Source organism: Bactrocera dorsalis, chromosome 5, assembly GCF_023373825.1.
Source record: "Bactrocera dorsalis isolate Fly_Bdor chromosome 5, ASM2337382v1, whole genome shotgun sequence".
Lineage (NCBI taxonomy): Eukaryota > Metazoa > Arthropoda > Insecta > Diptera > Tephritidae > Bactrocera > Bactrocera dorsalis.
In genome coordinates this window covers 3,853,043-3,880,160 of record NC_064307.1, presented here as the reverse complement: position 1 = coordinate 3,880,160, position 27,118 = coordinate 3,853,043, and the positions used below count along the sequence as shown (strand labels likewise).

General features: G+C 36.6%; 1 protein-coding gene across 2 annotated transcripts; it reads right to left on the bottom strand.

The window, feature by feature from the left end:
- Positions 1 to 920: 920 nt before the first annotated feature.
- Positions 921 to 26,902, bottom strand: LOC105232652 (uncharacterized). 2 transcript variants are annotated; one of them, XM_011214424.4, is made up of 4 exons: positions 26,681 to 26,902; positions 25,158 to 25,341; positions 20,132 to 20,280; positions 921 to 1,354 (listed from the first exon to the last, which is right to left on the bottom strand). In XM_011214424.4, the coding sequence occupies exons 2-4, from the start codon at positions 25,324 to 25,326 to the stop codon at positions 1,175 to 1,177; spliced, it is 498 nt and encodes a 165-aa protein (XP_011212726.2). In that variant the 5' UTR covers positions 25,327 to 25,341; positions 26,681 to 26,902; the 3' UTR covers positions 921 to 1,174. The 2 variants fall into 2 exon arrangements, with proteins under 2 accessions (XP_011212726.2, XP_049314037.1); XM_049458080.1 differs by having other exon boundaries at positions 26,813 to 26,900.
- Between the last annotated feature and the right edge of the window lie 216 nt (positions 26,903 to 27,118).

The following is a 27,118-nucleotide window of genomic DNA, read 5'->3' as shown; positions in this document are numbered from 1 at the left end:
GCACAAAAGCAAAATTAAACACAAACGGGCAAAAGAAGCGTGTGACTTCGGTCCGACTGGGCATAAATTCCACAATGTGATGCGGCAGAAAAACAGAAACAGCAACAACAAAGTAGTAGAACGAAAAACCTGTTTGAAATGTTAACAACTGTAAGCACGCTGGAATCCCGAAAATTATCTTTTTTTGTTGAACTTTACACTGAAATTGCAATTTTACTGAATCAAACAATTGTCTGAATATTTTGACAACATACGAGTGTCTTTTCGCTTCACTTTTGGAACAAAGGTCTTTATGTAAGAATTAAATTACTGTTGACGCTATACACAGCCGACATTTAGGTTTAAAAATTACGAAATTTAGCCTACGTTTTAGCTTTAAGGTTGGTACGCAGCTCTCAAGTAATTGCTCAAGAACAAAAATACATTATTTCTCAAGTAATGTTGACAGCTGGTTACGCATTGTGAATGATCCACATTAGAAGAGCAAGAGAGAATAAACAAAGTAAACAAACTTTGTGCGTATGCATGTATGTATGTATGTGTATGGTAACACAAATATTTTCATTGAGATTTAAGGAATGTTGTTGATGATTGGTTGGTTTTATACAACATTTCAAAATGGAATATACTTTATAATAATGATTTCAACTAATTTAGGATGAATTTGACGATTACTTCGAATTTCCTTCAAGAAACAATTGTTGATTTGATGTTTCTTCGCAAAACCAGGTTTGCCATATTCACATTTTATTGAAAAAAAGTATTAAAAATTAGTACTAGATTTCTTGAGAGCTGCGTACTAGCACAAGTAAGCTTATCGCAGGAACGTTTCTGGACCGTTTCTTAAGCGTTTTTTATATGAAGTTTTTACGTTTCTTGAGAGCTGCGTACTAAGCTTTATATGAAACGAAAGTATGCTATGATCATTATTTTAAAGTCGATAAAGTTTTATTATATAATTTTATAATAAAAGTAGTGGCAATATATGAGCAGGGCGTTGCCAGACTGCTTTATTTTACAATGCAAAGAGTTTTTAATATATGTATATATTTTAATTTTACAATTTTCTTTTGCATTATTTATATTATTTTTGAATTTTTCAAGTCATATTCCACACATTTCCCATTTCTCCTCCAGGTTCCATAGATTCTTCATTGGCTTCTTAAAGGGTTTCTTAGAAAGGGCAGCAGATCCCTAAATCTGGTGCGTCAAAACAAATACCATCCTCGGTGCATATTAGAAACCCTCCAGAACGATTATTTAATAGCGAGTATATATTATCCTCAGTCACCTCTAGAGTATCGCGCAGCCAGTAGAATACATCTTCGCCAAATTCCGGATAGGTGGGAATGTTCTACGAATAAAAATAAAATTCTTTGTTCAGAAGAAATTTATTTATATAAAGCTAAAGCTAAAGCAATGTATTGGAAAGCCGTTGATGATTATCGAATGCTGCTGAGCCGATAAATAACAATTTACATATTAGATTCACGTACACATATGTATATTACCGCACAGTCATGAAAAAGTTCTGACATTTTCGTCACCAAATTATATAGTAAGAAACTAACTTAAATTTTGCAGACAACAACAAAAGATTTTGTAAGTTTAATCATACATACATACGTGATATATGTAAGAATACTCAAATGTTATATGAAAAACAGAGGAATCTCATATGCATATAAAAAAGTATTTAGAATTGAAGTTAGGAAATCAAGTCGCCTAATTTACATTTGTCACACGCGTCAATGAATAAGTGTTTCTCAGCCAGCTTGATATAGCTTGCTTCTGAAGTTGATTTAATTAAACAAACGTGATAAATCACAGGCTTAAATTGCTCTATGAAATGCTGCAGGCATAGATTAGTTAAGGAATGAACGTGTGATTAATTCGAAAATGGCATATAGACATTCTAAGCACCAAAGTTAGTCTCTTACACACACAGGCAGATTTCCACAAGAAGGTATGGAGCACTATACCTACCTGCATATCTGCAAATATTCCACATACACGTACATAAATACAAATATAATATAGCTGAAATGCGCATCCATACCCCATATAGCTGTATATACAAACATAAATACACCTACCCTTCCACAGGCATCTATTGGCCGGAGAAGGCTTCGCTCACGCATGGTTATGAATATTTATGAGATCATATGTTGTTGGAGTCGACAAGTACAACAAATCAACTGCTAAAGGTAATGTCTACTTATTGGGTGCGGAAGTGGCGCAAATCACGTTAGTTAAACGCATAAATCCTCTACGCACCATCTACTCGAATGCTATAGTTAATTGTGCATAGTTACGTATACGCCGTGGCGAACAAAAGTTTCAGTATAATAGATGATAGGCATGTAGTGCTAATAAATATATGAGTACATTTTTATACACAATCGTAGTGTCTTTTATATGCAGTTTGGTATTCATTAGGGCCTCTGCGGCCGAGTGTTGCTGAAAGTTATTTTTACTAAATTATGTAGTTTCATTATACTGAATTTAAATTTCCAGATTTTTCCGGTTAATGTTTTGTCTAAATGTGAGCAGCTATATTATGAAAAATTGAGAAAATTTTCGTTAAAATAGATAAATTTGATAGCAGAAACGGAAAAAGTTTAACCATATCTTTCCCTCACAAATACTGAATAAAAGAAACTTTGCCTTTAAGGTTTATTCTCTGTCTATCGAGTATTGTCTTAGCTAGCGGCCAAAAGCTCAATAACTAGGTATTGAATATAAGAAATCCGCTTTCACTTTCACTTTTTCCAAAATCTCCAAATTTGCCTCACCATTGAATTACCCAGATATTTTTTATAATGTTCTCCCTTTCAATATGCGTAGCAATTCTCGTTAAATGCCTTGAATTGAGTCAAAATGGTTTCCCCGAAGGGGATTTTTGAGTTCTCAGAACAGCCAGAAAGAACACGGTGCTAAATCAGGCGAATACGGTGATTGAGATACGATATTGGTTGAGAATTCGGCAAAAAAAAACTCCATGTACGACACTTCAATAGCCTTGTTGACAGTTTGGCTGGTCGGAAGGAATTCGGATTGCACCACACCTCGATAGCCGAAGAAAACTGCCAACATAACCTTGATTTTTGACCTGCTGTGGCGTCGTTTTTTTGGCTTCGGCTCCCCTTTGCCACGGTATTCGGCCAATCGATCGTCTGTTTGTGAGTCGTAAGCGCGATGTTGTTTTCCCAATAAAATAAGATTTTGGAATCAATCGTACTTTCACTTTCTTAGGGCCAAATGATCTTTCAAAGTGATTTTCACTAAATGTATACAAAAGTAATTATTATTGTGATGTGACATCCAGAAAAAAATATTTCGACAAATTGGTTTTCGTACGAAATTTAATTTAAAAAATCTTACTATTATATGCCTATAGTTTGGCGGCTTATACCTTTCGTTCTTGATGGCGATATGGTTATAATGCCTGATATTTTAGCAGCATGCTGAATTGGAGTACAGTAGGTCAATTTGTTATCCATTCTTTCAGCGAGATATTCTATGGTTTTCGTCCTTTGGAACTGGATATGTAATAAATTTCCAAAAAATATCTCGAGACACTACACAACTTAATATGAAAACATACGATTTATATCAGCCTTTGAATTAATTCTTCCGAACTAAATACGTCCTCACTTGCTTTGAATATAATTGATTTTCCCGTGAACCTAAATCCATAAAAATTACTTTATTACCAAAAATGTACCGTAAGTCAAAACAAACAACACTCATTCCCGTTTCCTTAATATTTATTCGCTTTGCACGTGTTCCTAAGTGTTGTCACTGAGAACAAAAGTGAAGAATAACAAATCATTAATACAAAATTCGCGCTCATTTAACAGTCAAAGGCGCACAAACAAACGAGGCAGGTAAGTGGCTGCTGAACGGTAGTTGGGGATTGCAGAGAATTAAATTCAATTAAGAGTAACTATGAGATGAGCACTGCCGCACAAAGGCAGCGAAGCAGCGCAGACAGGAAAGCGTTGAGGATGTAAACGAGGCAGACGTTGCCATGCCACACAAACAGACATGCCCATACTCACACACAGGCAAAGGTGCATTACCAGCGAAGAGCGCTGAATAATTTCTCAATTTAATGGCAACCTGCTATGCGACGCTTGACGGCAAGCAATAAAACAGTAAGCCTTGCTTAAGCACAGAGCGGACGAGAAAGGAGGATGGTGCGTGGTGTATGTGAAGACTGAAGCGCTTGCATTTTCACCTTCATATGTACGACGAAGCGGAGGTAGCACTGAAGCTGGCGTATCATTAACTACGGTAGCGTGATGACAATAGTAACAATAACAACAGCAACAAAATCACTGCGCCACACTCACACACAGATATAGATGTGCACGTGTTGCGTGTGTGTGTAGATGTCGAGCGGAAGCGGAATTTCTCAATGTCTGCGTAATTTGATACATTTCCGGCGCTCTAGCAAAGGAGAGCTGCCGATGACGTCGAGATGACAATAATGACGGTGAGCAAAATGAAAAGATATCAAGTGCCGAAATGAGCTTTTGCGGCGCGGTGAAGGGCCTTCCCCAACTAGCGAAGGCGCCAGCGTGCTGAAGCGTGAATCCATCAGATGGAAGATGATGATGTTGCCACAAATGGAGCAGATACGCAGAGAATGTGGAGTAACTGCTGATGCCATGAAAAACACGAAAACGAAGATGTCACCGAGCGCTGTTGCCGCAGGAATGCTGGAATTCAAGAAGGCAACTGCTGACACATTGCGCGCGCGAACTCATCAAAGTGTGAATATATACAATCTATATCTAGTTGTAAGTATGTGTGCGTGTGAGTATACATGATTGCTCGAGCAGCAAATTATTGCCGGTAAATGGTTTGCGTCTACACGGCGGGTATGGGGGCAGCACCACTCAAGTGGCCCGGTGTGTAAGTGTGTAAAGCGTCACAAACAACTCACGGCAAATAACTCAAGTAGTAAGTAAAGCTGATTATATGAAATTCTTAACTGAACAGGTTGCGAACAATACCTCGCTAGCTATGTATTTATGTGTGTAAGTACGCTGTGGGCTCTTTAACTGCTTGACGACGCTGAGTTGACATTTCATTTCAACGCTTGTCCATTTGCGAAAGCTTAACGATGACGGTAAGTGCACAAAGGTCACCAGCAAGACAAGCATTACAATGAAACTTCCAATCCATGACTTATTTACACATATACACTCTTATATATATACACACATACATACATTTGTAAAGAGCAGGAGGTCATGCTGATTATAATGACAATTTATCGACACGACTCCATTCATAAAGTTGGCAGTTCAATATAACTGGAGTGTAATGTAATGAGCGAAAACGATATGTGTAAATGAGTAAATTTGATGGCGCTCTTGGGAAATAGCTCACGACTGTTCAATCTCAATCATGAAATGTGTCGCACAACAAATCACTTGCTTTCCTTCAGTTTATTTATACATACATAAATATATATCTTTAATGTAATGGCATACATATGTGCATGGAGCATATAGTACGTGTGGCACTGATGGCGTTCAATCGAAATGCGGAAATTGTTCGCTACAGTTAATCGTGACACGTAGCCACTCAACTGAACTCATTTCGAATGCGGAAATTAGCCAACGACATTTGAGTTTGCCATACACATACATTCATACATACACACGGACGCTCTTAAAAAGTTGTTTTTTAATATATGAGTTATCCGTATTTGTAGAATTAATCCGCTTTTTGCAACAAAATCTCATTAGCATGTGCACCGACCTCCAGAGTTTGGTCATAAATTCGTGGAACGGAGGTACACAGTTCAAAGTTTTTTAGAACATATTAAAATTTATGTATGTATGTCAAGAATAAGTTGCCAACTAGGAAAATGGATTATTGCAAATAAGTAAAAAACAGGGACCATCAATCAAAGATACAAACATAAACCAAAAACAGGTAAAGACGTTAACTTCGGTTGCACCTGAAGCCATAATATCTTTCACGAATACAACAGATTTTCTACAAGAAGCTGAGTAGCTGTTTTGGGAGAAAAGAGCACATGCAAAATCGATATAACTGGAGGACTAGCTCGCGTATTTACAGACAAACTGACGGACGAATAGACAGACGGGTATGGCTGAATCGACTCAGCTCGTCACTCTGATATTTTAGATATATATTTTATAATGCCTTCGATGGTTGCTGTTGGGTATGACAAACATCTTAATAAACTTGATACACCCTGAACGAAAGAGTATTGAAAGAGATCCAGTTCGTAGGATCTTAATATTGGTGTCGATGGCATTAAAATTCCGAAAACTTTTAGTGTGACATGAGACTGACAGTTTCTACAAGGATTCAATAAGCAGAAACTATCCACTCAGTCATCTCCTAGAATCGGGGCTGCCACCTAGGAGCTTCAAGAGATCATTCATCGATAAATACCGATCAGACTACATACGCAGTGGACTTCCGGCAAACAATGGAGCTATGAATATATTCACTGACTTCTTCCCCATGAATGACGTCCAAATTTATGTCCTGCATACAACGAGCCCCCGGATGACTCCAGCCACGTTTTACCACCGCCGTCGAAACAACATGTTTAATGGGCCGCCCTTATATAATTTTGTTAAGGGTCTGGATATTTTCTAATAATGTTAAGCGAACTATATAGTCGTGTGTACCAATTTCCTCATTTTCTATTGGAAATAACCTAAATATCTCAAGTGACTATACGTTCTGAATTTATAGTAAATATACGACAAGAATTTCTAAAATCATAATTCATGTTTTAGTATTTATGATTAAGTAAAAATATGGAAGTTTCGTCACCCAAAATGCAAAACAATGCATCATTAAAAAAAATCGAAAATTGCTGTCAGATATAACAACCACCAAATAACCATTTTATAACCAAAACTCAAATTAATATGAGTGATATGATAACCAATATAGAACCATTTTATAACCTTTTTATAACCAAAATTCAAATTTTGTTTCAATTGGTTTCTATTGTATTGTTTTTCCTTCGCCTGTAAACATAAAAAAGTGATGTAACGTTAATTTGCATTTTGAATGACAATATGTAGATATATGTTTTTTTATCTTAATTTTCTCTAATTTTTGCCTCTGTTAGATTTTGGGTTGGGGAACCAGAAGAACAAACCTAAAAATCTTCGGCGAAGCCTGTTTGGAATAATTACTAGAAAAGTAAAAATGTCAGCTAAGGAGGGAACGGCATTGTTCAGGGCTATCTCTAGCCCAAAACACACTTAGAAGTCTTCTTGAAGTTGGTCAAGTGGTTTATGAAATCCAATATTCGACTTAAAAGTGAAGGGTGCTCTTTGTCCAGTATAGAAGTGTAGTGAGTTAATGTACTTAAATGACTAATCTTCATCCTCACATACTTATCTCTCTTTCTTTCATAGAATTCCGATATAGAGTTGTTTGGGAGGTCTGTAGCTCATTCATCGCATCAAGCTTGAACACTTTTGCATCATTTGGAATTAACAGTATTAACGACGTCCCTCGTTGAAGTACGTTTCATTCTTTTGTACAAAAGCCTGTCTCTACTGCATATATTTCACTTAGCTTCTGTTTACCATAATGTGTTTATGTTTTCTTACTTTTCTCTTCATCAAGCTGCACAGTTTTTGCTCATAAACACAACGTTACCGCGAACCATTTTGGCCAAAGAAACTTTTTTTTTGGTTATTTTTGTACACTTTTTTTTAGCCATTATTGGCAACGATAAACATTTTATGGCATTTTAATTAAGTTCATTTCTGCTTGAGTGTGAAATTTACGTGCAAAGTGGAGAAATTTATAAGAACATGAGCACACATACATAAACACTTACATTGTTGCGCCACAAATTTGCTTGCGTGTTTGCAAATGCTGAAGTATCGAAGTATATAGCTTTCAAAATATTTAAGTATGTTCATGGAAGCTTGCATTATGCTTTTCCAACTGATAACGTTTCATTTGTTTTTATTAACGTCTGACATTTTTAAAGTGTTAATTAGTATCACTGTTATCATTTCATTAATTTAAAAGCTGCACATGGACGAATAAGCAATTAATTTATCAAGAGAGAATTCTTTAATAATTTCGTTAAATGTCACAAAAACTTAAATATTGCAAGAAATATTTTTCATCAAATATGGGTAATTCCAAAATAAAAAAATATGGAGCCTACATTTCGACATTTGACATCGATTTTAATTTTTATATTTTGTGTTTCAAAATGTTAAAAAATTTTTAGTGAAACAAATTTCTTTATAGGTGGCAACTATGTATTAGAATTTTCTAAATGGAGGACATTCCAAAAACATGTTTGAAAGTTTCTTCCAACCATACTACAACAGAGTTAACATATCTGTAGACAGCCAAGCAACAATCAAGGCAGTAACCTCGTATCGCATATCGCCCAGAAGCGTCTTAAGAAAGTCATGAGTGGAGATTGTTGTCAGAAGCATGCGATTTTACTTTCACTGGATGCGAGGTCACAAAAGCTTCGATGACAACGATATAGTGGATGAGATTGCCGAGATCGTGGTGTACGACTGTCATCAGATAACATGACCGACATTGATAAGCCCAGGCGTTGTCTTTACTGGAAGAGGTGTTGATAGTGAGGCCGCAGGACCTGTTGAAATCCAATCCAATGATGATTACTTCTCATGGACTACGCAACGACACTTCATCTGACATCGCTAAGGCCGAAAACTGATCTCTCAAGGCTTAAGAGCCTACCAAACTTATCCAACCTAATCATCTTGAAATGCTGTTTTAAGTTAAGGATGAAGAGAATATCCTCAAAACAGCTTCATAATCGATTTGAAGTTTTAACACGACATCTTTAAAGATAATGGTTGAAGAAATAAGATTTTTGATTCTAATTTCCAATTTTAACTTATTTTGGAGTGTAAATTCTCGGATATAAGAAAATTTTTTTGAAGCCGTCATTTTATCAAAACTCAAAATTTTGACCAGTGCTATGACCAAGGCACATTTACAGCAAAAATAAAATCTTGAAAAAATGAGAAAAATTTAAGCAGCAAAATCTATATTTTTCAGAGGTGCTCCTGAAAATCGGCCACGAGAGAAGAGAAATCCAAATTTTTTGCAAAAGAATCACCGGCTTTTAAAGTACCTTAAATTCCATAAACGTACATTATATATTCATTTTTTTATATTTTTTATGTAATAATTTCTTTTTAGTTTCCTGCATGTCTACCAAAGTAATTTTATTTGTTTCATTTTTTGCCAACTTTATTCACACAATTTCCAAGCAATCGCATGCAATCAAACAATTAAACAAGTAACAATAATAACAAAAAGGCAGCGTGCTTTAACAAATATTATTGACACAGTCAACAAAGCAGCAAAAGAGAACTCATAAAAATTCTTTCCAAATAATTCCTACACCGAGCCACACACCCCACCTACAGAGCACATTTATGCATTTTTATTTTCCTCCACCACCTCTCGGTTGCATTTTTGCAGTCATGAAATAACCAACAACTACTCACTTCCGCTTGTCATTCAAGTAATTTCTCTATTTGCGATTTTATGCCATTTGCTAACTTTCAAATTAGACCTTCGCTCTGTTTTGTTTGACATTTCTGGCATTTCATTTCGTTTTTTCTCTCGCTTTTTCGTTGTGTGCCGCTGCTGCATAAAAGTTTCAATTAAGTTGAGTCATTTTCATAATTAGTTGGTAAACTGCGCTTCGGCACAAAGGTCATTTGGCACGGCGGCGTGCAGCCGGACTTTATTCTTCTTCTTCCACGACTCTTTTATGGGCTTGCTTGAGCGGCAAGTGACCAACGGTGCTATGTGGCATGTCTGCTGCAATTGCAGGTCGGTCAGACTTGCAGTTATGTTGGTATGTATGTGTTTGAGTATTTGCCTATTAGATATATGAGTGTGCGCATAGTTTTTTACCTTTTCGAGAGCAAAATTCGTTAATATTTTAATTACGACTGCGAAAGTAAACGCTCAGGACAATTTTGTGTGCAAACTTTAACTTGGAGTACCCTCGAAAACTTTATTCGAGTGTTAGACAACAATTTTGATGAATACAGCTGAAAATGCTTACTGCGTTTTGATTTGAAAATCTTTTAAAAATGGAATTATAAATAATGGGAGAAGAAAAAAAATATTTTGGGGGGGTTTTAATTTTTCCTAAAGCTTAAGTGATGATTTTTGCTCTAGCACGAGCGAATAATCAAAACTAGTTTACTGCTATAAAGATGAGTGCATAGTGGTGAGAGGAGTATGCATGTAATAAAAGTGCGGAGTAAAAGTAAAGCAAGAAGAGTATTGTGGGTATTTAAGTAGTGTTCTTCGGTCACGTATATAAAATATTCAATATTTTTTCATAAATACCGCCTATATTTAGTATGCTTTTAGTATAAGTTTTTATGAGCTAGAGTAACTCAATACTAGTATACAATTAAGGAATATACGAGTAATAATCATCCCCAAAAATAATTTAGTAATGAAAAAACCGGTAACATATCACTTAGAGCTTCTGGTTACCAGAAGAAAGCTATGTATATGTTGAGTATATCCTCAGGTAAATTTAAGTTCGAATAATGAACACGAAATGTTAATTTAAATGTTAGCGCATAAAACAACCCTAAGGGAATCTAAGCCATCGTCTTTTTACCATTTCGTTACCTAAAATATAAAAAATATTAAAATAAGGACACCCTTAGTAAACCAATTAAGCTTCGCTTTGAATTTACAAAAGTGAAAACAATTAAAGTGTCACAAGAAAAATAGTGCTCCTGCGCTTCCTTATGCTCGAACCACAACATCGGCGAAGTAGAAATTTATCAACTTGACATATTAATTACCAGAAGCGTCACAAAAAATCGCTGACTAAAGACAATTAAAAATTTTCAGAAACTCTATCAACCAAAAAAAGAAGTGCCAGCGATTTCTGGATGTGTTCACAGTCAAAGCACCAAACTCTACAGACTTTGTCTAATAATTTATTTGTATTTTGTATTTATGAGCGCTCTTGGCAACAGTTAAAAAGGCAACAACTACAGCAAGCACTTCTTATGAGAATTTATCGCACAGCATAAATGACGCAAAAGCTTCAGAAAACGTCATCAACATCAGGAAATAATAAAAATTGCTGCAGTTGCGCGCTGGCAACCATAAACTCACAAAGGACATAGCTGCGAGTATTCGTGTACTTGCTTGTGTTGTAATCATTGTTGGCAACCGTTAGGTAATGATAAATACCAGCGCTACAAGGCACAAATGCCAACATATCACAGCGAGAGAAGCAACAAGAACAATTGCTTGAGTAGCTAGCAAGAATTTCCGCCATCTCTTTGATTTCTGAGTAATGGTTGCAGCAGAAATGAGCAAGAGTTTACGCTTTGAATGCTGAATTTTGTTAATATGTTTTATATTAGAAAAATAAATACTAGTTGTCTTGGTGCACTTTCTCAATTTATATGTATGTTATAATATTTGTTTGTCATTATTTTGTTTTGATTTCTCGGAGTTGAGTAAATCAGTTATTTAATTTTGTGTTTCTGTCCTCACTTCAAGAGAAAAAGTGGTATTATTGCGTATTTACTTATATATCCGAAATGTAAAACAATGGATAATAGACGATCTCAATGAGTTTCCAGCTGAAACCCTTGGTATCTCAGTATTTTGTAGCACGCGAAAGAAAATGTCAGAAAACATACATACATACATATATACCTATAGTAAGGATTTTTCTAGCTTCGGTGCAACCAAAGTAACCATTTTTTCTTGGTTCTCTTTCCCCCACACTTTTTCCCTTTATTCTTCTCATACAAAAGTTTTCTGAAGAAGACTTTTAACAATTAAGAAAGGGCTGTGTTCGTGTGCAACCTTGAATTTTCATTATATATCTCGCACATTGACTGATATTTGCGGTAAGTATTCAACTAATAGGTACTACTATACTCTGTAGTAAAATGTTGCAAGAGTATAAAAAAATATATTATGAACATATTAAATGTTCTCAGAATTTTCTTCTTTCCCAAGTCTAGCATTTATGCGACATTTATTACCAACAACAACAAAAGTCGTGCGCAAATAATATGCGTCAACAATTTATTTACAGTGTCACACTTCTAGAAGCCAGAAGCGGAAAACCGCGCAAATGAAACCACAGACAAACACATATAAATGCGTATGTATATAGAAGAAACCCTAGGCGATGTTTAGATCAGACCCAGCCACCAAAGTTAAGAGTGTTTCCAATAAAAATGGTTCAAAAAAGAATTATTTAATGAAATTCTGTTTATGATATAACTGCTTGAGCAGAAAATAGTGGCAATAAATAGCAAATATAAAGTAATATAAAATCGTGCGCCAATAATTTATTATTTCCGGATCCCGAATAAAATTTCTAAGCTCCGAAATTCCAAAATTTTTAAATTCGAAACTACTGAGATCTTGAAATTTAGAAAGGCTTGTTGTTTTCCGATAGGGAATCCCGCGTTATTTAACATTTGTAAATCCCAAAATTCTCAAAGTCTTACCACCCACAGATATCATTTGTCAAAACATACTTTTTCCTTGACTAATGTAACCTAAACGCACAATATCTGCGGCCATATAAGAACAATAAAAATAACACCGAAAAAACAATACCACAAGATGATTAAGTAATTTAATTTAATACAAGCCGCTTACCAACCAAGTGTACAAAACACACATACATACATACCATAAACACATAAACCCATAGACCTACAACACCCTCTGGAAGTTCGCAAGACTTTCAAACACTTAACAATTGTACGCCTTGCAAATTAATTTTTAAACCGTTTTCCCTGCCATGACGCTTGGTTGCAGTGCAACAGCGAAAGCGGTGAAAGTGTAGCATGTGCTAGATGCCTCAAATTCCTGGCATATTTCCCACTTAATGTGTTCATTCGCTCAACTAACGCGGACGCATTGCTGCGAGCAGCGTCGGCCCTCACGCCTTTGCTCTTCTGCCACTCACTGCTCTGTTTGTTGCTGTGTTTATTGGTGTTGCTATGTTGTTATTGGTGTCGCTATGTTGTTACTGCTATTAGCTCAGCCAGCTTAGCTCGAATGTTGCAAGTACGTAACGGGAATTTCAAGCAATTCGCATTTTTCTTCAACAGCTTCATATTTGTCTTGCTAAGTGTGTTGGTGTTGTTTTACTGTTTCTGTTTAATTTTTCCGTATTTTTTTCTTGGTTACTGGCCTGGTAAGGACCCTCCAGCCGTTCTATGTGCATTTTTCTTGTTAACCGCTTCAGCAAATATTTTTTTTTCTGATAGAGAGTTACGGTAAACAGAACAGTGGGGTGAAAGCAAAATTTTCTATAGAGTAGATGTAGAAGACATAAATACCGAAGCCGTTCATATATTTTTTTATTTAGAAAATCGAATTCGTGCACTGCTTTCAAACCCCAGGATTTCTTGAATTCTTGTTAAGGATTTCGAGGAGCGGTACAACTCTACTCAACTCAACTCCACTCTACTTTACTCTACTGCGCTCTCTCTACTAGTATTCTATTATAAATACTAAAAATATAAAATTGTTACAAAAACTCAACAGTGTAGCTCTACTCAATATTGCATTCTCAACTATTATCGCCCTTATATGCATACATACAAATGTATATATCACCTACTCAACCGTTCAGCCCACATGCTAGTTAACTCTCTCTACTGTAAAAATTTTCTTCGCATTTGAGCTTCGCACTAACTAAGTCAAACAATTAAGGAAAAATAACAATTTTCAAACTGTTCCTTTCAAATCTTCAGGCGGCTCTTGAGTTCACTGTCAATTTGAGCGAAATGAAAAATGTGTCTCGTTAAGGCGCAATTTCTCATTCACACGCGTAAAAAATCGCAAAAACGGTAATGGCGGCACGTACGTACCAAAAATAGTAAAAGCAACCGTTAACACCTTAACCTGAGAAAAAAAGCAGAAGCAGCAAAAAAGAGCTAAAAATGTGTGAGTGAAGCCATCGAAGGGAGACACAGCACTGCGTGAGGTGGGGAGCAGAGCAAATGAAATTATTTCACGCATTACAAATATACACAAACACACACACATATACATACATACGAATGCACGCGCCAGCAGACAGCAGCAAAAATCAAATCCCAAATAACCTAAATGAAAAGCACCGAAATGGGTTGCAAGGGAAAATTTATAAAGATTAAAATATGCAGAAGAGCAACAAATACTCGACAGCTTACGAAGACAGCCTGCTAAAGGGATGAATGCCTCGCCGACTAAGCATTAAATGGTGTAAAGATGTAGAAGACGCACTTAAGTGCCACACTCTCTTATATATATTTTGAAAGCGAACTCTACTGGGGACCGGAACCACCGAAGGTGTAAATGCATGCAGACACACGACACTTGGGTGTGTGTGTGTGTGTGTGTTAACGCGTCAGTTTGCCCATCTGACGGTGTGCCAATGCTTTTTAGCGAAATTGAAAAGCTATTGCCAGACATTGAAGTGTGCGCCACGGTTAGAAAGCCCGTGCCTGGCGGTACGAGTAATCAGTTATGCAACATTGATTTTCGCCAACATTGGTCGCTTCGCTACACAAGCTTTACTCAACCGAGCCGTTAGCTGTAATGTGCGCTTACTTGTGCTGGATTGAACGAATTTGCATGTTCGTAAGTAAAAAATATGGTTTTGAGGTTATGTCGATGTCCGATAAGGCAATTTTAAGATGTAGGAAATTTTTTACTTATTTATTAGCAAATAGAAAGATAGAAAAAAGAAGCACGGTTCCAAATAACAGTTAATTGTTCACTTGCAAAATCCATAGTTATTTTTAAAATTCTGATTCTATGATTCTTAAGTAACTTATTACGTATTATGGGCCTTTCCAAAAAGAATTCTGCTGTAAAGCTTCTGAAATACAGTTCTTCAGAGTAATTATGGAGTAATTAGAAAAAATATGTAAAGTTAAGCTATGTTTTTCCGAAATATGGCAACCCTCAGCTAAAGTTACACATATATTTTATCAAAAAAAAAAACAACAACAAAGTAAGGACAAGCATTTTTATAACCTTGAACAAAACAGAACTAAAAAGTTAACAGGGTTACCACCATTCAAGAAAACCCGAATTTTTCAAAACTCTCATATCATATGAAATCCTTACTCCATATCAGGACTTCTAAGTGATTCTTCCCCCAAATCTTGTTTCTTTTTTTTGAGGCTTGATTCCAGCGGGCACGGAGCGCCTATATGAATGCTTTGACTAAGTAAATATTCCTGAGAAACTCCACGATTGCACAAAATTTTATTTTCTTATTGTTCTTTTTCTTCAAAGTAGACATACACACATATACAGAGTCTTCTCTTTTTTGAAATTATTATTCTTACCGTTGGCTGTCTTGTGCAATTCATTTGGGGATTTTTTCGAAGACTACTAACGCTGCAAGTACATTGTTGGAACACACCGGCGCAAAATATTCACACCTACAAACGTACTTATATTCGCACACACACACAGCAACATCACAGCGTTCGAACACCGAGTGTGGGACGATAATGGGCGATGTGGCAAAACAATCTTACGCAAGAGTAGCCAAGAACAAAAAGAAACCATGGCAAGTAGTCCTCACACAGGCTGGGAGGTGGGAATACCAAGAATAGACGCAGGTGAAATACGGCAGAGAAATCAGAGCAGAAGTCGGTTTAGTACGAAGGTGAGAAGGAGGAACACGGAGGCACACAGAGGCAGGCAACACCTAAGCGTGACAATGCCTAACGCCCAGCGTGTTGATACTAAGAATTGACGCCTTAAAGTTCGCCTCGTGCTGCCGTCGACAGACTATTGCGCTGCGCTGACGGCATTTTTCCTATAGTTTCCACGCACACACACACCCACACATACATTCCTGCCTCTTATTTTAAATGATGGCACTTTCATTGACTGAGCGCTCTGCTCACATCACTTCTATTGTTAATGAAGCATAACGTCTCCAGTGCTCGCTTGCCTTCGGTGAGTGATGAAGCGTGGCGATAAGGATTGGCGGCGGAAAACAACAATGCCAGCGTGGCTTAAGCAAATGCAACTGGTAATCAGTGTAATGCAGTCGCGTCGCCTGTTATAAGATTTCAACTGGATGTTGCGCATATACATATATTTATATGTGTGGGTAACTGCATAGCTAAGTAAGTGCTTTTTTAAGAAAGTATATATGTAGTATAATAAATTAAGGGCTGATATTTTAGGCTACATTTTGTATATTTAGCAGGAGCTTCAGAAGTGTTTTAAAAAATGTGTCAATATTAAGGGGAGGGGATGAGGTGTCTGCAAAACTCTCTTGCAAATAATACTATCCTTGAAGGTGAATACACTTTATGGAATTATACTCAGAACTTTTAGACATACGAGCGCCATTTGTTATTTACAGTAACTTAAAATATTCATCTCAGCCTAAAATTAGGACGAGTTGACTGTATTGGTGTTTCCAGATGAGCCGAATCCAACAAAAGAGCTCAACACATCGACTAAAACAATTGCATTTTAGAGCACTCCAAAACCGATCTGATGAGTCATTCGCCATAAAGTCTTGACCTGGCGTCGAAAGGCTTCTTTGATATATTTTGAATGCATGTTTTGTACATACATACTTCAATCAGTGTATCAAAAGTGCTTCGCCAATTAGTTTAAACTCATTCAAAAGTGTATAGAGCTCAATGGAGAATATTGTGAAAAATAATAATGAGGGTTTCGATAAAAATAATGTTTGTTTTTGTTCTTTAGTCCCGATCGTCATTTAAGGCATTTAAGGCAGTTTTACGAATAAAGAAATGTTCCGATCACGCCTATATGCGATGTCTACTTGCTCTGGATGTTGGAAAATATGTAGGTATATACATAAATTTATATAATAAAGACATCAAGAAGCAAATTTTTCAAGATGATTTATCTCAATTAATTTACAAGAAAAAATCCTCAAAATCGAATTAAATGTTTCTCTACCACTTTAACAAACATTAAAGAATTATACTTCTACATAGTCCTGATTACTTAACGTAAATTTTTTTAGAATTTCCTTAAGAGCAAGCTTTTGTAGCAGCCTTTCCAGCAAACTTTAATTCCAATCTAATAACTGAGTATGTACCTTCTGTTTGTTTTCTTACAATATTTCACTGAAAGCGAAAGCTCCTGTTAAAAAAATATATAAATAAATTGTGTTTCTCTGCTAAATTCATATGCAAACTTTCGCCCATATTTCTTAATTATGTTTATTGAACGAAATCACAAGGTGCCGTTTAATAAAGCACTGCACGCTCTACATTCAGCCCAAAGGCATTCTAAATTAAATTTATTTCTTCCTTTATCTGCTCTTTATCAAATAAGTTTTGCTTTTCTTTTTGAATCTCTCATTGTGTGAATTTTTATTTGTTGCAACTTCCTTCAGAAGAGCAATTATTTTGCGAATATTTGCTACAATTACAAAGCAAACTGATTGCTATCTAAGTGAATTATTTATTTTTAGATTAACAGCAGCGCTAACTACATCCCACTCCCTACTGCTGTGATAATAACGGCATTTTATTGTTTCTACTTTTGCCTCGTTTGCTACAACAAATTTTCGAGAGCTTAAGGTTTGACGCTGGCTAAAATTCATTGTAAGAAATCATTGTGGATTGTGGTTTATTATATTTTACACCAAAGGGATTACAGTGACTTTAAATATTCATTCGTGTTCTACCCTGAAAGAGCAGCTACGAACCAAAGAAAACTCCGCAATCAAGAGCTGCAAAACTCCACTTTACAACACTGGCCACTGCGAAGTCTTACACTTTCGTTATTGCCGCTCTCTTTCGGCGTTCAAGCGTGTTAGCGTATATGAGGCCTACGGGAGTTTCACCCGCTAAATGTCAAAAATATTCAAATTTCAGGTCAAGTGTGAATTTTATGAAGGCAACGGGAAATTAAAGCGCTCCTACACCAGCGTGTTGCTTTGGCAAATTCACGCACATTTTTTATGACATTTTGGTTGCTCTTTTTCTCTTGCTTTCATGCTGCGCTTGACCACGCTCGCCGTACAATATTTTATGTGTCTAGCCTTTTATGACTCCACCCAAGCGCTCGCTGCCCAATAACTTTATGATGGCCGAAGGAAGTGGAGATAACCTTTTTGCTAATTCTGTCCTCACTTCCCGCCCTTTGCCACATTTAGTTTCCCACCGATTCCTGTCTACACCCTTGGGCGGCCTCTCCTTCGGCGATGTTGTCATACAACTTGTATAACTTGTAGCTACATCATGTAAATTTTGTGCGTCAATGCTTTAGGCTTGTGTGTGTGTGAGTGTGTTTTGCGTCAGGAGCCTTTGCTAATCTGCACGTGTCTTCTGGCGACAGAGCCGCATGCCAGCCGCTGAGTGAAATTGTATCCTTACGTTAAGCGTCTTGCTCGTGGCGTCGTTTCTGGTTCGAACTCATTGTATGCATGTATGTGAATGCGTGTGTTTGTGTGACTGCCTGGTTGATTTGGTATTCTGTGTGTAATCCAAGGCGCATACGCCCACGACAATGTTTGACACAACACAGCCAGCAACAAAGGTACATATGTTAAGGCAACAACTACAACTACACATATACTGCATACAAATACGTGCAAGTGTGTGTGTTTGTGTGTTATTCGAGAATTGGTCAAAGATTAGTTTTGAAGAAAGCATTTTATTTTAGAAAACTTTCGTAGAAAGTGTCAACACACATACATATACCAGCCGTAGAAAGCAAAGAAAATAAATTGCTTTTTCGTGCATATCACTCTCACACACATACACATGCAGAGAAGCATGTGTGTGAAGAAGTTGAAAAGGTGTTGCATAAATTTCGTTTTTTGCGCATAACATTTAGGCGCATAATGGTCAATTTTCTAAATTGACAAGCAAATTGCCTCCGTTTTATGGTCAGCGGCAGTGTTGAAAGCCAATATACATATCTTATAAGGAATTTGAATTTCATTGAGGAATATTTTGCATTTTATGGTGCATTTCTGCGTTCACTTTTGCTTAAATTTTAAATTGCTTAAAAGTTTCGGCTTTAAGGGTCCGCAATTGAAACAGTTCGGATGTTTTAGGTTTTGAATGCAATAAAAAGCAGAAAAAAATCGGCTGCATCAAACTTCAAGTGGCATTTCTTATACCATAAAGTTTGTAAAAAGAACTTGATTTTTATATACATATAGCGAAAAAATGGTAAAAATACTTGGTTCATTAAAGTTCATTATAAATATACGAAATTTTTTCGACTACCAACATATCCTGTTTTAGATATAAAAATAGCCAACATAAAGTGAATATATTCTAAAAACTATGAAAGCGTAATATATAATCAGAAAACAAGAAATTTTCATTTACTAGTTTGCCTATTATTTTTGTAAATATTTTTGACTGCAAATTTTCTCTACCCTTCACTTACTAATGGTGCCTAAAGCCAAAGCGTTCTGCTGTCACATTATGTCTTTCTACGCGAAAAACTTCGTAGACTTAGAAAACTTTCGGCACTATTTTCGCAGACAGTTTGAAATGTGTCAGTGATTTATTAACTTCAACTGATTACACTTGCAGTTAGTACTTTTTCGTAAAATTTTCCAACTGTTCGCTATCGAATGATTTACAAAACTTTGCTGCTTTTCAAACTATCCAAGTCATTCAATAATCACTACCTCTGTCTACAATAAAAGCCGTTAGCATTGTGTGTTATTGAAATCAGCCATTTTGTTACTTCATGCAAATTTTAATATTTTTTACTGCCTTCCAGGTCTGCTTCTTATACAAAAGCGACAGTCGAGGCTTATTTGCGAGTGCCTTGGTGCATTCAATTGGCACAATAAATTACGTATACGCCAGGGGGCACCAATGTAACCATCATTCTTGTAAAAATTTGCACACTTAGGACTAGATACATGTAGTGGAACAGAATGACTTATATAAGTACAACTGTCAAAGGTATGTATATGCAAGTGGTGAAGCTGGACAATGAATTTTATGTGTGTGTTTTGAAATTTCAAATAAAAAAGTTAGTCAGTAACATACTCGTACAGGCATTATTTGTATTATTTTAGGTCAGGCAGGACATTTGTTCTACTTACCTCGAATTCCAGCAATTGTGTCGGACTCAGCAAAGCACTGGGTTGCAGAAATAGACGTGATTCGGCACTGCGGCCTGTGGCATTGTTAGCTGTGGAGTTAAAACGACTCACTGCCTTAGCCAGATTGTAGCGAATGAATGCGGCGCGTTCTGGAAAAATTAATGAAGATTGGATTTAATCAACTGAAAATAGAATTAATCATATTTCTAAAGAAAATCAGTCCAGTTTTTCTCATTTTTAATATTTTCGAAATATTGCAGATATTTATACTTCTAGAACATTCAAAAAATGGTTTGTGTCAGTGCTTAGCAATTCTTCACACCAAAACTTTCAAAGACGTATAATTAACTAAATTAAATAAGGCTAAGTTCGAGTTCGGTTACATTTCATATTCTAGCAACTAGCCAGATTAAAGCCGGCAAAATATGCTCAGGAGCATAAGGTTTGTTAATTACATGAGATCTCCTTCATTTTTATTAAGATAACTCACATATTTGCCGATTGATGCGATGAAAAGTCAACAGTAAGTTCAAAAATCATTCATTAGTTATATGGGGCTAAAGAAATTATTAATCCGATTCAACCCATTTCGACACACAGGCATATTGTTATCGGAAAAATACTCTCTCCGAATTGCAATAATATATCTCACAGAGTAAGTTAGCAACAGTCAGTCATATTCTTGGCCTTGAGCAAGGTCGCAAGAGGTCTAGTTGTCACTTTACCCTTAGTAAGGGCCCTCTCTTGTGAGGCTTTTAACAGGCGATTGCCCAATTGGCGTCCATACTGTAAGGTTGGGAATCTTACCAGACGCCATCTGCAGAAGCTGTATGAAAAAAGATGGGGTGGAAACAACTCAACACTTTTTTCTCGACTGTCCGCGTTTGGGGGGCCAAAACTTAAACAATTAGAAGCGCATACCTTCAGACATCCCCCTGAACTGGCGGTAATGGAAATCAAACGCCTGTGCAAATTTGTACCAGCTACTAAGCGTTTTGCTGATTTATATGCTCGAACAGAGGAGTTCTTCTTTTCTATTTCTACATATAGCAGCCCGTGTAGCCGTGCGATCTCTCTAGACCAGCCATGGCACCTAATCTAACTTTATTCCGACCTTTTTCATAATAACTACGAACAACAAAAAACTCCTCTTCACTACTTGAGGGACACCGCTAAACTACTAACAACTTTTATTTTTGGACACTCACAGTCTCTTAAGCATATTTTGACCTAAAAACCGACGAGAAAGTATGAATCTTCGCTACAAATCACTTTCTTCTCTTGACTGCGCACCCCAATAGGGCGTGTGTGCGAATTCAGAAGCAAAGCCATGAAGATGTATATAAATATTTTAATGACTGCACAAAACGTGTTGAAATATGTGGCAATTTGCTCGTGTAATGATGCCAAGAGTGAACTTAAGTAAAAATATAAATTCTCTTCGTGCTTGAAAATGAAAAAGAAGAAGAAGAAGCGCACAAGAGAAAGAAGAAACCATCAACTTGTTGAGTTGCGGTTGTTGTTGCTGCTGTTGTTGACGCTGACAAAACATGTGCAACATGAGCAATAAACATGCGTGGCAAAAATAATAGTTGCACTTTGCCACACTTGCCACACATGCTGACAACAACGTGACGACCGCAACGACACACGACTGACAGCCGACAAATGACATTGTAACTGCAGCTACACTCTACCAACAACACTTGCATATGAATACATATGGCACACTAAACAAAAGTTGTTTCTCGACTGTGCTTGTGTTTGTGGTTGTTGTTGGAGTGTTTGCGCCACATCCACGAAGAGTTGACATACGCACTTCACATCTAGCTATGTGTGCGCGAAAGTAAGTCAAATGTGTGGGGCGTGTCATTTTGCTGACGGCAGTGACATAAAATCTGAAGATGTGCTACCGCTGCCGCTGCCACCGCACGAAACGGAATTGCACTTGAATGTTGCAAAAGTGAGACATCAAGAAGCGGTGTGCGACGGGAAGGATTGGGGTAAAAAGAAGCACGCGCTTCCTGCCGCCGTTATAACTTTGTTAGCAAAAGCAAGCATGTGTGTGTGTGTGTGTGTGCGGCAGGCCATCAAACAGCCGTAAAAGCAGCGGCGCTGGTGAAAGTGGTGGCAAGCGCGAGACTTGTTGTTGTTGTCGAAGTGATTGAGTTGAAACGTGCACGAGCGCAGGGAAGGCGCTGCAAGATCGCGCATCGTTAGCGTCTTCGCTTGTCTAGTGCCAGCGCTGCTGTAGTGGCTGTGATACGCACAATGGCATCTCAAGTGTGACAGCTCGCATAACGGTTTGATGTGACAATTCAGTTTTCACTAATGACTTTAACATTAACGGTACATTTTCAGCAGCAAAGCGGCGCGCATAATTTTCGCCGCTCAAGTTGATTTTATTACGCGTTGAAATTGTTGAGCAACCGTTATACAAACTAACTGATTTAAAAGCTTGCTACAAGTGGGAAGGAAACTGCTCGCCGTGCGCGCTAAAGTGTCGACACTCGAAATTTATGCAAAAACAGTTGCTTTTCAAGCGAAAATAAAATATTTGTATTTCAGCGAAGAATATTTTAAATTACTAAGTACATTGAAGAGAATGTCATATGCTTTTTTGGAGACTGGAAATGCAATTTCTCAATTGTGTTAGTAGTTTGCTTGTTTCGTATTGTATGCTGAGTTAAGTCCGTTATAAAACAAAAGGGGACTGCAAGCCAAGAGTTGAAAATTCTTCAGCTTCAGAGAGCTACGCTCCTGTGAGACACTTTTAGCATTTTCGATAGACAAATTTTCTGCTGCGATGTTCATAGACGTCTACCGTTCCATTCATTTTACTATTTTTGTTTAGATTCTGCTCAGCTTTAACAATTTTCATTCTCACGAAGAACAGTAAGAAGAAGAATAGTTAGAGAAGCTAACGGCAATCAATTATTTATGTTTTGTTGATAGCTATATTATTTGTGACACCATTCGTGGAGTTCTTTTTTAAAAAGTTCCAACCTTACCACCTGTTGGCGACACGATGCAAAGTTTAGACCAAAATTCTAAAATCTTTGAACGATGGAAGCGGCTCCTTTAAAACACACACACTTATTTCGAAAGGACTTCTATGAAATCACAAAAACATATATTCACTGTGAAACTGAAAACCGATTCACGCCAGTCGGGTCTAAGTGGCTGGAATGGATCCTGATTATTATCCAGCCTAGGACTGTCAACTCGGCACAATTTCTTCAAATTACTTGAAGTATGTTTTCTGCTGCTGCAACAACAACATCGAGGACGAACTAATGAGGGAAATGTATGTTATCGTACCAAATGAATGCCCTTTTTAATAAAATAAGCCGTTTATACTTGATATTAACAGCAGCGTTTTCCAAGCGGACCTGGCTGACATAAATGTAGCGGTATATCTACTCCTCCGCAGTCCGACCGCCTTCATACCTTGACTATCCACTCCTATAGTAGGGCAGCAATATTAGCCATGAATTCATGCAGACAGCTCAAGACTAGTGAAATGATATCTAGACTCCTTATCTCTAGCATCGGGATATTGTATTATTAAACTGGTTTGGGTACCTGGCCACATTGGAATTGGACATAATTGTAAAGCTGATGAGCTTGCTAGGACAGATGCTTAGTCTCAATAACTGCGAAATGGGAACTTGTGGGAGCTCCGTTCAACACCTCCTCCTCGAATGTACCGCTTTAGCCGGATCAAGGCAAAAGCATCTAGATACTTTTAAACAACAAGGTGAAATAGTGAAAATATAGGTAAAATACCTAAGCAGATTTGTGATAGTACCAGGGCGTTTTAGCCGATATACAGCTGACAACTACTACTACAAGAGTAGTAGTCGTATGGCTTTACCGATGATTGCACATAACAGTCTAAATGAGATGAGCCTTGCTAAAGGATCTGCCATTTAACCTAACTTAACTAAACCTTGATATTAAATATTGTCATAAAATGTAGAATGAAATTAAAATGGTTAAATATTCTGGTAAGATAGACGTGAGTTTCTAAAGATGACGATGAAACCAAACATCAATATAGCTAAAAGTATTTCCCAATTGAGCTAAAACCGAAAAAACCTAAATTTGCTGCAACCACTGGAGGCGATCTCAGCCGAGGTTTAAAAGTGTATGAAATATTGGATTAATCGTTGGCATGATTATAATGAGCCAGAAGCCTATTTGAAAGCGATAATAAAGTTTTGTATTAGAAAATGTGAATTTGATAACTCTTTCCTTGCCCATGCCCGCTTTCATGTATCACAAGAAATATTTATTAACTCAAATAGTACAAATTAGCGAATAGTTTCTAAATTAATCCAATGAAAGACCTTCTTCTTTCATTGGCTCCATCAAAACCGTCGAAATTCCTTCAGGGGCTGGCGAAACTTTATAGTAAAATAAAAATATGTTGCTGTTAAACATCCACTATTCGATGAAATCGTCAATAAAATTTTGTATCGTATAAAATATAATATATACATATGTATAACCCTATATCTAAATCGATAAGTTTTTGGTTATACATACAACCGGTAGGTGAACAAAATTATACTCTTTATCAAAATGTTGCAGCAATATAAAATATTAATATTATATCAATAATCTGAACGATTGCACACTTCACTGATTTCACAGCACAAATTTAATGAAAAGCGTTTTCTTCTGCTTCTCACTGAGTGGCAATACAAATACTTTCTGCTCAATGGAATAAATTATTACAGATTTTTTTATTTTTCATTACATATTTTTTTCTTTGAAACCAATATTTAATTAATTTCAACCGTAATCTACGAATTATTTCATTAATTTCTCACGCATTTTTTCTCTACACACACTAACGCTCTCACGAAACTTGTCCATCACTTTCTCTCCTCTCACCATGCAATCGTTGACTCCACACAAAACAAATTCCATAAATATTTAATCGCAATAAATCATTTCAAAATCACTTCTAAATCACTTAATTGGATTAACTGAATGCCATCGAATCAGCGGCGCTTACCTGCCAGGGGCACCGCATCAATGACGGCTTGGCCTCGCAGCACAGCCCCGTCATTCTCTGCTATCGGTATTTTAGCTGGTGTGGCTGGCGACGCGACGAATATGAGTAGAGCAACTGCAAATAAAAGCCGCAAGGATAATGCAGATGGTATGGCAACCTTGGTGAACATTTCGGTTGTTGTAAGCTGCAAAATAAGAGGAAAAACACAAAATGTGAGCATTTTTTTATGTTTAAGTGGATCATTTAGCAATAAGCGGATTTAAGCGTTTTATAATGAAATCGAAGTGCTAAAATAATTGCCTTATAATTAAGAAATTTCATATTAAAATCTGGTGCATGCTTCTAAGTATGTGTTTCTGCAATCAAACCAAATACTAATAGATTTTAATTGCGTAAAAGCTGCAGAGCTTTGCTGGCATTTTTCAATTAATTTTTTATTATAATTAAAAGCAAAAACATTTCTACCAATATTTGTATTATTATTGAAAAAAATTGAGCTGCGCAACAACGCTTCCGGGCGTCAAGCACTGAGCTCCTTGACGTGCGCATTATCCTCGACAGTTAAAGTAGCGTCTACAAGTGCTACTCTTCAGAAATTACAGCTAATCGAACGAGCAGACTGGCATTGTTATGCCAACAACAATCACTGCCTGCCAACAACGGTGTTCGCAACGTGGAAATTGCCTGCAAAGGTAGCAGCTACCGGACGTTCCACGTAAACTCAGTCAATCTTCGAGCTGAGCATTTGTTGCCGTGCAATGAAAGCGTTCGTTTCTCAAGTAATCAGCAACGTCGAAACGTCAATGCAACTTGATTTGCTTTCACTTAGTGATTGTAAGGATTAAATGCTTTTGTTGTTGTTCGTTTTCATGCTTTTGGTGGGTGCAATGCAACATTGTACGCAATTTGAAAACTGCGAAATCGTCAATGTACGTGAGCTCGATTTGAATTAAAGAGTTTGATAATCGAGAGGAGTTGCATCGAAGCTTGAATGTGAGCGGTTGTAGTCCGTAAATTATTCTCAAAATGAAAATATGATTGCTACTGATAATGCAATTGAGATAAGAGAGTGTAAAAGTACATATGAAATATTTGATCGAAGAAGAGACTCAATCCAAATCAATTCATTTCGAACTCTGTTACTGAAAATTCTACTCTCTACTATTTTACACTTGAACTGAGGAACTTCATCTTCTTCGACTTTATAGAAAAAAATACAGTGCCACTTGATTTATCTTAAAGTAAAATTAGAATTAAAGTACTTTCTTATATTATATGGAAAAAATTTATAAAAAAAAAATTGTTTTAAATTATATATATTAGTATCTCAAAGTGGATGAAATAAAATATATTCATGGAGCTCAGAGATTTAATAAAAAAAAAATCTTTTTAAAACTAAAAACACATACTTCTGAGCGTTTATCAAATTTGCTAACAACACAATCACGTGTTTTTTCTTATCAAAAAACTCTGACATTTCTTGGACAACATTTTTTACAAAGCAATTACACATTTTTCATTACCTTTTATGTATTTCCGATTTCGTCGATATCAAACCTCTAAATTCTACTGTAAGTTACTTCAAAGTATATATAAATGTATGTTTTCTGTAGTATATAACACTGTATATAGGTAAAACTGTAATATTTAATTACTTTCAGCACTTTTCTATAAATCACATGCGACTTTTGGTGGCAACTTCAACAGACTTCAACTTCACTCAACCGACTGAGTGGCCTATTCGCTTCGCAATACAAGAAAAGTAATAGTTTTTATACAACAAAAACAATAAATTTAAGTATATCACCGTGACAACATAGCAATCAAAGTCACACAACAGACGCTGATAACAATTAGGCGGTAATAATGATATGATTTGATGCTTCTTCATTGCACAAAAGCGAACAAAATATCGGTACTTCTTATGGCTCTGGGCGCATGTTCTTGTTGACAATATGTTA

Coding starts and splice junctions, on each gene's coding strand:
- LOC105232652 (XM_011214424.4), bottom strand. CDS start 25,326: ATGTTCACCAAGGTTGCCATACCATCTGCATTATCCTTGCGGCTTTTA. Junction 20,281..25,157: donor TGATGCGGTGCCCCTGGCAG/GTAAGCGCCGCT, acceptor TAATTTTTCCAG/AACGCGCCGCATTCATTCGC. Junction 1,355..20,131: donor CACAATTGCTGGAATTCGAG/GTAAGTAGAACA, acceptor TTTTATTCGTAG/AACATTCCCACCTATCCGGA.